At 47.4% G+C, this 15,000-nt stretch overlaps 6 protein-coding genes across 6 annotated transcripts in view; 5 read left to right on the top strand and 1 right to left on the bottom strand.

Moving 5' to 3' along the window:
- GUITHDRAFT_154848 (hypothetical protein) overlaps positions 1-451 on the top strand; it is a gene marked incomplete at its 3' end in the record, with an annotated part of 769 nt that extends 318 nt beyond the window's left edge. The window contains exons 3-4 of the mRNA XM_005824750.1: positions 1-321; positions 363-451. The exon at positions 1-321 is cut by the window's left edge and continues 87 nt beyond it. Coding sequence (XP_005824807.1) covers positions 180-321; positions 363-438 — 218 coding nt within the window. The remainder of the gene's footprint in view (positions 322-362) is intronic.
- A 676-nt stretch (positions 452-1,127) lies between these two features.
- GUITHDRAFT_144660 (hypothetical protein) lies at positions 1,128-2,861 on the top strand (the record flags this gene model as incomplete). The annotated part of the gene is made up of 1 exon (XM_005824749.1): positions 1,128-2,861. One exon carries the CDS (start codon positions 1,128-1,130, stop codon positions 2,859-2,861), a length of 1,734 nt encoding a protein of 577 aa, XP_005824806.1.
- Positions 2,862-3,134: 273 nt separating this feature from the next.
- GUITHDRAFT_59997 (hypothetical protein) lies at positions 3,135-3,530 on the bottom strand (the record flags this gene model as incomplete). The annotated part of the gene is made up of 1 exon (XM_005824748.1): positions 3,135-3,530. A coding segment is annotated over one exon (396 nt), but the record flags the coding sequence as incomplete, so codon positions are not given.
- A 2,753-nt stretch (positions 3,531-6,283) lies between these two features.
- On the top strand, positions 6,284-7,906 carry GUITHDRAFT_115963 (hypothetical protein; the record flags this gene model as incomplete). Its single annotated transcript, XM_005824747.1, has 1 exon — positions 6,284-7,906. One exon carries the CDS (start codon positions 6,284-6,286, stop codon positions 7,904-7,906), a length of 1,623 nt encoding a protein of 540 aa, XP_005824804.1.
- A 3,400-nt stretch (positions 7,907-11,306) lies between these two features.
- GUITHDRAFT_115962 (hypothetical protein) lies at positions 11,307-11,594 on the top strand (the record flags this gene model as incomplete). Its single annotated transcript, XM_005824746.1, has 1 exon — positions 11,307-11,594. The coding sequence occupies one exon, from the start codon at positions 11,307-11,309 to the stop codon at positions 11,592-11,594; it is 288 nt and encodes a 95-aa protein (XP_005824803.1).
- Positions 11,595-13,426: 1,832 nt separating this feature from the next.
- GUITHDRAFT_144657 (hypothetical protein) lies at positions 13,427-14,155 on the top strand (the record flags this gene model as incomplete). The annotated part of the gene is made up of 1 exon (XM_005824745.1): positions 13,427-14,155. The coding sequence occupies one exon, from the start codon at positions 13,427-13,429 to the stop codon at positions 14,153-14,155; it is 729 nt and encodes a 242-aa protein (XP_005824802.1).
- Positions 14,156-15,000: the final 845 nt, after the last annotated feature.

Raw genomic sequence — 15,000 nt, 5'->3', positions numbered from 1 at the left:
GAATAAAACACCTGTCCGTGTTCAAACTCGGCGGCTCTGTCACAGAAAGTCTACTCAACGCATCAAACTGCAATGGTAAACAATTTTTTAATTGTTCATCATCTGCATTGACAATTTTCTTCTGCGGTGACCTGTTTCAAGAACACGATCTTGAAGCGTGTAAGTGGAGTATTATCTCCATGTTTTCTGTGATAGAAGCTTTCTTTCAGGTACGAACTGAGTTCCATTTGCGTAAATTTGGGTCCATGAGTGGAGCAATGAATATTCGAGCTGTTCATGTTGAGTTTCCTATAGGAAATGCCTTGGCAAACCTCAGTTCCAACATTCCTACACTTATGTATCCTAGCAGCAATTGGGAGCCAATGAAACCATCATATTCTCACCTCAAGGTGAATTATCCATGTGTAAACAAAGGCTTCCAAGTACCAAATTCATTGACGGTTGAAGTGTGCTTCTATAGTTCTCAATGTTCAATTTGTCAACGAAAAAATCAGGCTTGCGGTTGTCAGTTTGAGGATTGACAGAACATGATGAAACATTGCAGTTTCAGTGGGAATGTGCATGTGAAATCTCAGAAAGGAAGGAGACGATATCGCAGCTCATGCCGTCTCCGAACCAACTGTCCATTCAAGGGATGTCCATCACAAACCAAAACAACCCAGACTTCAACGCTCCCCGTGTAATCTTCCCGGAACGCCATATCAAAATATGAAGAAAATAGCACTATTTGCTGATTTCGATTGCACAAAAACAACGAAAAAAACTCTGATGATCTAGTTTTCACTATCTGAAGTTCGATTGAGTGCCTATGATTCAATCCTAGTTCTTGGTACAACCGTTTCACACTGCGCGACATGGCTGTAAGCACTTTCATAAATGTTTGCAGCCATGTCGCGCATAACAAAGCGGCAATTTCCCAGATTTTGTAATCTTTGAATTGTCCCAACTCAGCAATGGATGGGTCTCTTCTTGTGCGGTTTTCATCAAAACGGAACCTCTTTCGTATGCCACCATTTTCGCGCCTTCTCCAGAGCCCTGCCCCGCTTCGGAAATTTAAAAACATGACTTTTTTTTTAAGCCTCGCGATTGCTCATGGCGTGACAGCAGGACCACTCGATATATTGACTATGAGAGGATGGTTGTTGTCGCTGCTGCTGCTCTCCCTGTCTCTTCACCTCATGCTTTGGAGCAGCTTCCCTCATCCCGAAGCCAACTTCAGCCTCAAGAGCTTGACTCGCTCCAAGCCCAAGCCCAGCAAGAGCTTCTGCATTGTGAATCACTCGCGGTATACTTGCACGTCGTTCGAGCATGTGCAGGTGGAAACAAGGATGGACCGTGGACCTCCAAACTGCCTTGGAGGACTGGAGTCATGGGGCATCTGTGACAGGGAAGAGTTTCTATGCCTAAGCATGCTTGTACACGATTCTGGGCCCAGGTGCTCTATAAGGTGGGGTTTCCACACAACTGAGTATTCGTGCACGCCCGCCCCGTTCGCATGCTCCACGCACTGTCTGTCTGAAGAAGCAAGCTACGGGATCTGCAGACACAATCAAATCCTGTGCAAGATTCACGATGTGCGACATCTACCTCCGGCAGATCGAATCGTTCGTCATTCCTGCATCGGCAGTAGTTGCTTACTGCAGGATGTCTTCTACAACCTCCAGTGGAGTCAGCGTTTCAATGAAAGTTTGTCATTCGGCTGTTTAGCTCAGTGGAATGAGGAGATGTCTAAGTTTGAGTGCAAGTTACCAGGCGATCGAATGGATGAAACTTCACATGCAGCTTCTCCTGGTTCTCATCAGAGCAACATTACCTCCTTTGTCAGCGACTGTCCGGGGATCAGAGACATGAGACATGCAAGGGCTTCCAATAGAGTAGATGTTGTTGCAACGATCGATGATGGCCAGAGCGTCTCATGTGCACAAACTGTGAATGTTACAGCATACCTCGTATACTTCGATGGCTGGAACCCGTTTCACCAGATGTTGCAGTCGTTTCGAAACATTTTCGCCGGGTGGGTCTCGTTCTCGAGCTTGATTGAATCAGATCGATTCGATCCCAGCAGGTCAGGCAAGGCCGGCGGCCTCGTTCCTGCGAGATCAGATTGCGTGTTTGTCACACGCGACCAGGAGATGAAGGAGCTGGGACCTTTCGGACGCGGCATCATCCCGTTGCTGTGCAGGCGAGGCGTGCTGTCGTTGCTCAACTTTGGAAACTCGAGTGAGTCCGTGTGCTTCAAGAACATCGTCGTTGGAGTCACAGCTGGGGGTTGGGACATGGAGGTTGGCAGGAGGGAAGCAGTGGAAGTCAGCTTGAGTGGAGTCCTCCTCAGTTCTTGGGTCAAGTCCAGGCTTGGAATCCCCCTTCAGTCTAGGCCGCTTGAGGGAAGCAGAAGAGGTAGCGTACTATTCTTGGTGCGACATGGCCGGAGGGAGATTGTCAACGAGTACAATGTGACAAGTCAGTTGAGGGGACTAGATCATATCAATCTCTCTGTGCATGATTTCGACAGAGAAACTTTCATGGAGATATTGCGATCTGTTTCAGAAGCTGACATCTTTATGGGTGTGCATGGAGCTGGACTTGCCAATCTTGTGTGGCTTCGACCGAAGAGGATGGTTATCGAGCTGATGGTTGGCTGGCCGAGACCTGATTACTTTCAGATGTGCGCGTCTTTCGGTCAGTATCACACGGACTACACGCGGACTAGCTTGAAGCGACCTGAGAGCCCAGACTGGGAACTTCATGATGCCAGGGACTATCTGGTGTTGGTGGACGATATTCCCCTACTGCTTGAGACAGTCGTTGAGGGATTAAACTCAACCATGTCATCACGAGATGTTGAACCACTGCCAATGTGACTTTTGACCTTTCAAATGCTTGAAAACGTACTGATAAGCTACTCGAAAGATTTTTATTGTTTCGTTCACTCTACCAAAGTCAAGGATCCCTTTCAAGAAGAGCAGGAAACGGAAGACTCAAAAAAAATGTCTTTCCACTGCCTGCAATAATTCCCCAATAGGTTTTGAAAAGATTCATCATTAAAGCTTTGTTGCACTGTTCTCATAGCACAGTCTTAACGCGTACAATGAAGCAATAAATCAAAGATTACAGAACGCATGCTTGTCTTCAGGAGGAGCAACAGGTTTCTCGAGAAAGCTGGAATAGACTTCCAACAACTCTGCCCAGTAACAATCAACTGCTCTTTGACTCAAAACTTTCTGAACAAGCAGTTTTCCGTTCTTGGCGATTCTTGCCAACCTTGAAGCATTCTTAAGCTCTCGTTCCAGCGTTTCTTCGAGGTCAGAAATGTCCGACTTAACGAGAATGATATTCTCTCCATGCCGTAGAGAAGAATACCAGTGCTCTATCCGTTCAGTGAGCTGCTTCACGATCGCGCTGTTCCCATTCATTTGTGTCGGCAGTCGATCTGGCACGACATTTCCATCAACAACCACTATGATTTGGTAGTTGAATTGATCGGCATGTGGCAGCCAGTGCCCTGTCATCCCTGCTGCCTCCATTTCCTTGAACGTTTCTTCCCTGTCGATCTGTGCTCGTAGGTTTGTGAACCCGGCATCCAAGAGTTCGGGTCGCTTTCTGCTGAGCATCACTACCTTGGACCTGACCTGTTCTCTCCAATTCTTCTTCGTATACAAAGCGCCAGTAGTGGATCCCCGCCAAACGGCCTTGTTGAGCTTTTTGGACCAGGGGACCTCAAAGCTTGTGAAAAGGGACGTTCCGAATTCATGAGACATGGACGACCGAGAAGGAGCAAGGACAGCGTTAGCCGATGGCCACATGTCCTGTACGAAGACAGGGACATTGAAGCTCTCCGTTGGCGTTTTCAGTGGCCAAGCATGTTCAGGCACTCCATCTCCAACATGCATGACGAAATCAACATCGGGCAGACTAACGCGCTGCAGCAAATTGTCAAGATACTTGAGAACTTCCTGAGCTCGACCTTTGTCTGCCACGGCATCATAGTTTCGCACATACAAGACATTGCTTACGATGGTTATTCTGATGGTGTAAAGATTCTTGGAGAAATTTACATATGAAGAGAGCATGTGATGAGTTATGGGCCTCCCCTGGAACTCAGAAGTGAGAAAACTCTTTGCAACATTCACGTAATGTTCCGGTTTGCACTCGTTGACTCTGACAAAGTCCAGATAGGATTGCAAGAGGGCCTGAGGTGGTAAATTGCATGGATGCTCACAGAGATGTCTGTCTTCTCCGCAGACTAGTTTGCTGGCTGGATAACCATGACAGCGCTTATGTTTTGAGTTCACACAGTGATAGTGAAGACCTTGAATCTTGCAGAAGTTGTTGCCTGCTGCTTCACCTCCAACATAAGGAACTCCAGAGGGAGCTTTAGGCTCCTTACAAACTACTGCGGACCCGTTACAGACTATTGGGATTGCCAGACAGTCGTCATTGACGTTGTTCTGCATGCCTGTGACGAGAGTCTGAGCGTTATCGTCTTTGCAGGAGTACATTGATGCTGCAATGCGGCAGTAGGACTTGTCATCTCTAGTGTCAGCAAAGACAAGGCCCATTTCTTCTTCGACTAATCTTCCCAGCAGGACATCAAGGAATCTCGGACAAAGCTGAGAGATGGTAGAGGACGTAAAGATCATGTTCTCAACAGGTTGAGATGATCTAGAATGCAAGACACACCGTCTGACCCGATCCCTGTCACTGATATTCAATGCAAACCCAATGATAGGCTTAATCCGGCTGAATTCTAGCTTCGAATTCAAAGATTTTCCATTGAAATGAAAACTGATCGCCTGCTGCTTTGTGTACGAGTCGGTGAGACATGATGTTTTTCCCTTCTTAGTTCCTTCACACTCAGCGAGATCCGTGGGTACATGAAGAGATCTAATTGGATCTTGTCCCTCGCAATTGATCATGGTTCGCATGATTTCTGCTGCACTGTCTACTTTACATCGTACTCCCATGTTTTCTGCTGAGAATGTGCCATTTCCGAAGCAGTACTCCATGAATGCACCTTGATCTGTTGTCGGCCAATCTCCACCATTCTCATCAATCATCGCCATCAGACCTGTTAGAAACAATCTCAAGGTCTTTGCTCTTCCTATGAATTGACCAGAGTTGAGATACTTATGCGGTCCAGCCCTTCCGAACAAACTCGCTTGCAGCTGACATAAAGGAGCTATCCTCGGAAAGCAATTGCATTCGCCATTGAAGAGAATTTCATTCGCGTTGACGTCGAAAGCCTTTGCGGATTCAATGTCGGATGGCTCTACCCCGTTGGTCACGAACACATCGAAAGCGTCCTGAAACCATACGATGTGCTGTGCAGGAAAAGTTTCGATGAGTTGTAACAGGCTTCTTGGCTTATCCGAGAATCTAAACGATCTCACTCTGACGTGCATTGCCTCATGGCCATTCACCATCCTCGTGGCATGAGCAGCGCACAACATGAAAGAATCAAACCAGTGCTTCGGGTCACTACCCACGGAAACTGTTGTGATGCCTCGGCTCAATGGCGGATCCCGACATGTGCTAGGAGATGTCGCGATCCTGGAGAAGCTCTGGATGGCCTCTAGTCCAAGCTGACCAGCTGCGAGAACTTCACATGAGTTGTTCTTCCAAAACCGCTGCTCGTCGTCTCCGAGTCTTTCTCTAGTCTTGAGTACCCTGCAGCCATTCATGATGGGTCGGACGGTCTCGAGGCAAAGAAACTTCCCCTCTGAGCACGTCCCCCAACTATGTTTCCCTCCCTTGCACATCAAGTGCGGAGATGGAGTTTCCGGGGTGTCAACGACGAATCCTTCCACTGTGATGCACGTGTACACCCTCCCCTCCATGCGACAGGTCTGCGATCCGGGCATGGCGTGTTGCTGTTTGCAATGCTGGGAGAAAGTGAATCGAGGAAGATACAGGAATGAGAGGAGGAAGGAGAGGAGAAAGGAGAGGACTAGCATGATCCCCAAACATCGCCGAGCTCCTCGCACTCTCCTCCTCCACATCGCGATGCTGCAGAACTAAATTTTATTGACTGAAAAAGAAGGACAAACCGGAGCAAACAAAGGAGGGGGAGGATAAAGCCTACAAACCCGCCTCAATAAAATACTAGGAACGATAGTTTGGTTTTAGTCAACTTGAGAACAGGGTCAAAATCCTTGGCGATGCCGAGGTTGCGGTGGAAGGTCATTGTTGTTTTCAACACCTCGTAACTTGCTCCTGTTTGTCCCTTCCACATAAGCAACGAAAGCATAGGATCCTGGCCATTTCCAAGTTCCGATGGAAGCTCATGTTTGCGCTCTACGTCTTGTTCTCTATGCGCTTTCATGGCAGTCTACGATCCTTCCCTGACCAGACTCGGAAAGTTGAGGAGCCAACTGCTCTCACCATGTTGAGGAGACCAACCCTTGTCGAAGAGCAACATATTTCGAGGTGCGCGTGTACGGATGTGTATGACCCTGAGACCGGACGATGTTACATGACAGATCCTGGCCCTATCCTGTGGTACGGAGGATATGGCGGCTCACACCACCGTCATACGTTTGTTCGTGACCTTTTAGCAAGGAGTGGAGTGAGAATGAAACATATTCATGTCAATGATGGTCAGTACGCCAATGGTGGTTGTGACAGGACTGTTGTACAAGGGTTTGCAAGTTATGACAGGTATTTGTATCATTGGCTTGATTCGGATATTGCATACAAACTATATCTTACTTGCAAGCATGTGCTGCACTCGACTACAGTGTGTCTGCGACGCAAGACCAGCCTTAACACTACTCAAACGATGAGCGATCAATCAAAATTGCAGGAGAGAAGTTACGTATGCTCAGTCTTTGACAGCATTTTGCTCCGCAGTCCTAGCAGAAAAGCAGTGTCAAGCTATTCACTTTCAAGCAGCGATGTTCTAACAGGACTCTGGTCTACGATTGGAAAACCACCTGCACTATCAAAGATTCTGCAGCATGTTTCTTTGTATCACGTGGGAAAGATTATTCCTATAGGACAAATCATCCAAACGTGCGGACTGATGGGAAAAGGGCAGAAATGTACACATGCAAAACGTAAGATAGCGGCAATCACCATTTGCAAGGACGAGATCAATACCATAGTCTTCACGATTGGTGCGCTAATTGAGCATGTAGATCATTACATAGTGGCTGATACTGGGTCGAAGGACACTACCATCAACCTACTACGTCAAACTTTCAGTGACTATCTGGTTTCGAAAAAGCTCTTCATTCTGACGTTGAATTGCTCGATCCACACATCAATTGCTCGCAATGCTGCCCTTCAAGTTGCCCGATCTTTATCTTGCGCACATATCATGAAAATCGATGCAGATGATGTCTTTTATGACGCCAATGCAAGAGAGATGATGGAAGCTGTTCGTTGTACAAACAAGCCCTTCCAGAAATTGTGGGTGCCTCAGTATGAGCTAGTTCAGGGAGACATTGAGTCCTCGCTAGACTGGCTTCACCTTGTTCGACAAGAAGCCTCGCAGGCCCTGACAAGACAAATGAAATCACGAGTGTTCAGATTCCGACTAGACCAACCATATGGGCACGACAGAGTGATTGTGTTGAGTGACGACCTACAAGCCAAGGGATCTTGGACTGATGAGGCGCATGGGCTCCCTGCAGAAGGATTTCGCTCGAGGTCCACTGGAGCTCTGGTTTTCTTCGTGACCTCTCCCGCGCTGGCACATTACGGTTGGGCAAGGCCTCTGGAGTTCTTGTACAAGAAACTTGAGGCCTGGGAGGACCAGAAGGTCGACAAGGCCAACATGAAGAAGAGAGTTGTAGGAATGTTAACTCAGCCCTTCCAGACTCATCCCGAGTCAGTGTTGCGACACGTCAACAGTACGATCAAGACTGTTGAGCTTCATCTTATGAAGTTCGAGCGCAACCTCTAAAAGTTTGCTTGAATCTCATACAGCTGTAATACTGAACTTTGATAAAGCTGTGGTACTGATCTTTGGAATTGATGGTGAAACACTTTGAAACATGCTTCTTCGCTTCGACCTGTCATGCAAGTCTCCGAGTACTCCCCCCCCCGGGCCCCCCGCATGCCATTCCTTCAAGCGGCAGCGCGATCGCTGCCGCCCGTGCTCGCATATACTCCCTTCCCCGGGCCCATTCAACCGTTGAACGGCCTTGCATCATCGGCGTGATCTCTTCCAACCCTGAAGCAGCAGCATAGCGACAACCGGCGTTGTTCCCTACCTGTGGCCGTTGGCTGTTGGCTTGTTTTCCCTCAACATAACTCAGTGACTTGTAGAAAATAATTCTACTAGCTGTTAGAACTGACTCGAAGTAAGAGACTGATCGGAATCTGCGTTTAAGTCACGCGGCGGGCCGCAGCCCGGGCCCGGCCTGGCGGGCACCGGGGGTCAGTCCGACGTCACACACTGACTTAATTTATTTGACTGAAAAAGAAGGACAAACCGAAGCAAACAAAGGAGGGGGAGGATAGAGCCAACAAACCCGCCTCAATAAAATACTAGGAAACGAAGGAGGCAGCGAAAACCGGCACTCCAACCACGCAAGCGACGGCCCAGGGACCAAAGCATTTATTCAACTTAGTTTTGCCTTCTTTTCCTTTTTGACTTAGAAAGAAAAAAACAAAAAAAAGTCAGTATGGTCAAACTTTCATTTTTAAAAAACGCTTGTTTTTATTTACTCTCATGCAGGAAATCTTGACGAGACAATATGGAAGCGCCTCGCTGGTCAGGGCAGCTTTCGTATTCCTCTGCTTGTACTCACTTACTAACGTGGTAGTGATGAGTCGATATGGTACTCTCAGACGCAGGGATGCTCTTTCTCAAGCTCAAACTCAGTCACAAATACTAGAGGAAGACCCCTTGATTGAGGGCGATCTGTTGAATGTCAGCTTCTGCCAAACAAATATCTCAGACATCTCATGGTTGAACCAACAAGTTTTGAAAGATTGGAACGAATCTTACGTACAACAGAGTGTCAAATGGATCGAGAAAGCTATGCAGGTTTGCTGCTCCAGCGCTACTGAGAGAAACGATCCCAACCGACCAAACCTTACAGTTCTGATAACAACAGCCTCTCGTCAACACGCGTTTTACTTAGACCAGGTTGTCTACAGACTCTTTCAAGAGATGACTTCAACAAACCAACACAACCACGTCGTTCTGGCAAACAATGATGCGCAAAATCGCACTTTCACTCGGCAACTCAATTCTTTGAAATTAAAGTTCCCCTCCATAGAGGTGATTTCAGAAACTCTTGATGAGTCCGTCGACGACATCAAGACGTCGAACCGCACTGAATTGATAAAGAAGCTCCTTCTCAGGCAAGTGCTGAACCTTTGCGCATCTTTGGCCAGGTCGTGCGGTCAGTCACGGCACATCTTGCTGATGGAAGATGATTTTGTTTTCTGTACCGGAGGACTGAAGATCTTGAAATGTATTCTCAAAAGATTGTACGATGCAGCCTGGAAATGGAAGGCACTCCGGGTCTCCTACGGACTAAATGGAATCTTGATAAACAATGATGACATTCCAAATCTCATGATTTACCTTCTTCTCAACATTTGGAACAAGCCGTCTGACCATAACATAGTCGAGTGGTTTCTTGGGAAGACAGCCAAAGGTCACAAAACATTCACAATCAGAAGACAAGATAGATCATATTTCGTCTACAGATTCAACCTCATGTCTCACATTGGGGCAATCTCATCCTTTGGGACTCCTTTCAGACCTTTCCCGATCTGTTACCAAGAGATGGACGCTCATGTTGGCTTTCGCCAATCTGAGGCATTTGACGCGACAATGGAGTGTCAACGATCAGAATTGTGGCCTTGCTGGGGAGACGAATCGTCACTCAACTCCTCTTTTCGCCTCAGCGAAACGTGTACGTGATCATCTTGCGTTCCTTTCGTTGTTTTGAACGCTATTGCATCTCCCTCCCCATCCCTTCGATTCATATTAAGGTTGACTTGTAGTCTCTTGTGCAAGCTTTTCAGCTGGAAACATTTCCAATGTTGTAAGATTTCGGGTAACAAACACAAAGCATGCCTGGAGGTGGACAAGAGTTGATAATTGAGACTTCTGGTTCAGAACGTGTTGAATCCAAGGGAAATTGATGCCTTCTGGACATAGTCGTTAAAGATTGGTCCAAGTTACACGAAAAATCTGTTTCCCAAAAGCAAATTTGTTTGTGGAACAACTTCTGGCTTCAAATCTTCTGTCAAAGCTCTCAAATGTCAGTCTATTGTGTGAGGTTTGTCAAGTGTTTTTTTTCGATTGTGATTTGACGGATTACGATATCAGACAATCTTTTTACATATAGAAGTCGTTCTCATCTCATGCTTCATGCAACTTATTCTTTCAAAGCCTAGAGCATCGGCACAAATAAATTTGCTGTCCACCAGCCTCAGGGTCTTATCCTTGAAGCACATGTTCGACCTCAGGGTGCCAGGCGGGGATTTCTACAGGGGTGCACAGCATGAACAGCATCATCCACTGCCCCGACTTCAAGCAGGTCTGCAAGGAGAACCGGAAGCATTAGCAGGCCCTGCTCCACCCAGAGTGCGTGGATTTCATGATGAGATCGGGCATGTTCGTATAGATCATCAACCTAAGGAGGACGTGATCCCCGTGCGGTGCGAGACGGCCTTCCCATGAGTCGCCCAGGAGGGCACCATGATCCTGCCCGACATGTGCAAAGATGTATCAAGATGGTTCCCTCCTGCTTTATCACGCAGTTTGTTGTAATCTCCTGCTCGTTGTATCATGCTTCTCCATTCGACTAGTCGATCAGCCGAATTCATCTGGAACAAGACCTGAATGGACGATTTAACAGAAAGTGTGCGTAAGGTACACTCTGATTTGATCAAATCAGATCACATCCTGAAGCACGGTGAACAGATCGAATTTTTGAAAGAAAAAGGCATGTTTACAAAGTTTCGCAGCAGCGATAGGTCGGTGTTAGGCAGGATTGCAGAAGCTCTGTTTACCTTCAAACTTCTCATCTGACGAGGTGGATCGTTCAGTTCTATAGAGTAGATTAGCATTTCTTGATTATTTTTTACTTTTCTTAAGCCAGAAAAACAAAATAGATTTTCTACTGTATATCTGGTTTGTGCGGTGATATCGATCATTTAGCTCTCCACGAGATAATGCGGCGAGAACCCGCATACACTAACGTGAAACAAGAGCCTCAACCCTCACAAAGACCACATATCGCGTAAGAAGCGACTGGCACCGAATATCATCATGGCAAATGCCATTCCAACATGCCAAGGAGCTAGTGGTGCCAAGACTTCGGCGTGAACAGAGTCACATGCTGCTTAGGGTCAACAGGCTCAAGACTGAAATAGTATCCTCCTGCGGCGTTGACGATCTTCGACATCATCTCGAAATCAAGGATGTGATCTTCGACATCATCTCGTCCTTGGGCAATGGTTGCTTGTCGCCAAAGAAATTTCCCCTCGACGACCATGCCAACTGGGACTTACTCTTTGGCGATACCTCAGCTGTCAGTGATACTCTCAAGAGATGGTTTCAACCCAATCGGATCACCATTTATCCCCAGGCTTTGTGTTCACAGCACCAAGCTTTACAGGATTGACCTTCAGCGAAGCTCAACAAGAACTTGCGCTGGAATTTCTCTACTAAGAGGAAAGCAGCGTGACTGAAGGAGATCTATCTCTCGTTATTTTCACACAGCAAACAAAACAAACCCACACACACTGATGTGGCATAAATAGACGTGGCTCACACACGAAAGGGGAAGAAGACCACTTAGTTCTGACGAGAATGATCCTTGTATACCTTCGAGGAAGGAGACAGGAGTACCCGTCTCTTGGCTGAGGAAAGTAGGGGTGATTTCTCTTTGGAAGTTGACAAGCTTTCTTCTCTAGATGTTGAACATCCCGTCAGCCCTTCGAGCAGAAACCTTGCTCTCTCGCAGGGTAGAGAACCCCATCCTCGCATGCCAGCAGGCTGCTTCCAACGGGTTGTACTCCACAAGACTCTCCCGTCCTCTTCAGCTTGTAAGCCACCACGGGTGCACGGTTCCTGCAACAAAGACCTCCAGAGGGGTCCTTTTCAGCAGATTCACACTGGGGTAGAGTATCCTGGGGTATCCAAGAGAAGTCAGTTTCACACGAGTACGAGACCAACTGTCCTTTCTTTCCAGTAAACCTTTGTCTGACTCGGGCTCGGTTCCTATGAGCTCTGACAGATAGCTCCTGTCATCTTCTCGTCTTGACTTGACTGGTCTCAGTTTATACATTTTGAAGGAGGCTGAATCAGGACCAAGATGAAGGCTGATGTGGCAAACAAGAGATGTTTTCGTTCCAGATACTGTTTTTCGGCTCTGGTTGGTGTTGGTGTTGGCGTTGGCGTTGGTGTCACATCAACCCCAAGGATAGAAGAGCTGGCGGTAAGAGATCTCCCATCATCCGATCGCCTCTGCCTCCCATCATCCGATCGACCCTGCCTCCCATCATCCGATCGACTCTGCCTCCCATCATCCGATCGACTCTGCCTCCCATCATCCGATCGCCTCTGCCTCCCATCATCCGATCGCCTCTGCCTCCCATCATCCGATCGCCTCTGCCTCCCATCATCTGATCGAGTTTGGATCGAAACACGTGATCTTGCTGTAACATTTGAAGTGTTGAGATGAAATGCCTCCTTGGTCATCCATCGCTCAACTGCACGGGGTGAAGCCATGACCTGCAAAGATTGTGTTCGCAAGAAACTCATGTAAAGAAAGATCAAAAGGAAACTGCCTTGCAAACAAAGACATCGAAGAGAGCGTGAAGGAAGATGACCCATTACTAGATCCATCATTCCATGCGCACTCTGATTGGCAACGTTTACTCAACAGCAGCCAGCTCTGCAGGCGATAGGTAGACCTGACCAATCCGCCCCAGAGAAAAGACTCCCTATCAAGGAGAGGCAGCGAAAAAGTAGGCTTCCTACACTAGGCAAGCTGATTGTCCTCGTACCGGTTTTGAATTCAGCGCTGGCTATAAAACTCTTTTACACTGTCAGGGACGCCGTTTTCAACAGGGAAAATTTGTAGCCATTCTCTGGAATATTTGCCTGAGTATTCAAATTACTACTACAAGCAACTTTCAAAACAATCGACGGCTACCCCTACCCATCATGCTTGCTAGCTGGCAACCTCTATGAACGGGTGGGCTAGGCCTCCCAGCTGCAGCGCAAGCGATAACAGAACCATGGTCGCAATGCTGCGCATGCTTATCATTTCCTGCTGTTATGGACTATCATTCGGTGGATACAGCCCTGCTGCATCTACAAATATAACTGAGATACTATCTCGAACTGCCGTTCAATATCGACATTGCTTGAACCCGTATTCAAGTTGGGATTCGTTGTATCAAAATCTTGCAGCAGGCCCAATTCAAGACGGGTGGGCTTGGCCAACTGATGGAGATGAGCGTCTATGAAGTCTGGGTATGCCTGGAAAATCATCCATGTGCCTTACACCCGGTGGACACCTACTTTTGTTGGGTGTTCAACGAGATGACACAATCATGGGTCCCATTTGGGGAGAACGTAGATCTTAAGCTTGTACATGTGATCCCTCGCCCTTCGGAATGTGTAGGGTACGTGAACATATCACATTGCGCGGTGAACATTTCGATGACGGCAGACAATGCATTCGAATTGTTCGTCAACGGTGTGTACTTGGGATATGAAGATAACTGCAACTTCTGCCATACCTGGAAGTCTCAATACCTCGTATATGACTACACTGTGAACATCGATGTCATCGATGGTGAGAGAGAGATGGTGGTAGCAGCAAAGATTATAGATTGGCCTGGTGGCCTGACTGGCCTTATTGGAACCTTTGGAGGTGTTCCCACCAGCGCATCGGCAAACTGGAAGTGTGCGACATTTCCAGGAGATGTTCCCCCGAGGGGATGGACTGCAAGATCTTTCAACGACTCGCAATGGTCACAAGCAGTGCAAACTTTCCCAGATAGTCGATTTTTGCAACGCCCGTTGGACAAACAAGCATCCTGGATTGCTTCCCCAACGTACAATCTGAGGTACTTCTGTCGCGGAGTTATCAAGAATCCAGAGGCCGTTTGCACTCAGAATGTGAAGCAGAAAGTCCAGCCATACGAAATCCAGCTGAATGATCTGGTTTGATTGCTTTTGGGGCTCAACGCACTTTCGAAGCAATAAACAGAAGTCTCTGTAAGAATACGATTCTTTTGTGATCTTGTATACAAAGCAAAGCCGTCACTTTATTGAACCCCACCTAAAATCTCTAGTCTTTACAACTTATTCCATCCAGGCTATGATACTTCGGATAAGCTTTCCCCTCTGGATCTCCTGTATGAAATGTAGAGAAGTCTTCCACTCTGTTCCAAAGCTTCATTGTCTGGCCGATCTATTTGACTTCCAGCTCGTACAGGAACTGTTCTTGGAAGCATCTTTATCTTGCTGAACGTTGGCACGCTCATATCGTCCACGCACAGCTTGGATCTGAACTAACTTAGACCTAGCATCGGGTACATCTGTCGCGTGATGTATTGCAATGTTTACAGAGTCAACCGCCGCATCTCCCTGCAGCGTGCAGGCCCGCGGAATTGGTCTGTGGCGGTTTGTGAATCTACCAGACTTCAGGTATTTGTTGATAAGAGTTTGATCTCCAAACTCCGGTCGTTCCTGCAGTGTACAGTTAGCGACGAGTTCCATCATGTTCGAGCGCCCGGCCGGAAAAGCAACGCTATGGACTTGTTTTTCGTGCCCGAACCCGTGAAGTATGGATTGAATCTTCCCACAAGCAACAACTCGTGCGTCTTCCGACATGTGAAATGGTTCCGCTTAATTCTCTTACAGCTCCCCAATCCTTTGCGCAAGTTACTTTCCTGTCATTGACCGATGTTTTTGCTTCTCAACAACAAGACAACGATGAGGACGATTGGTTTCTTTGCGTTCTCCAAGTTGATTCATCCTCCACGCCACCGTCAGCCAGTTCTTTCTCTCCG

Source organism: Guillardia theta (genome assembly GCF_000315625.1).
Source record: "Guillardia theta CCMP2712 unplaced genomic scaffold GUITHscaffold_90, whole genome shotgun sequence".
Lineage (NCBI taxonomy): Eukaryota > Cryptophyceae > Pyrenomonadales > Geminigeraceae > Guillardia > Guillardia theta.
This window is presented reverse-complemented; position numbering and strand designations above follow the sequence as displayed.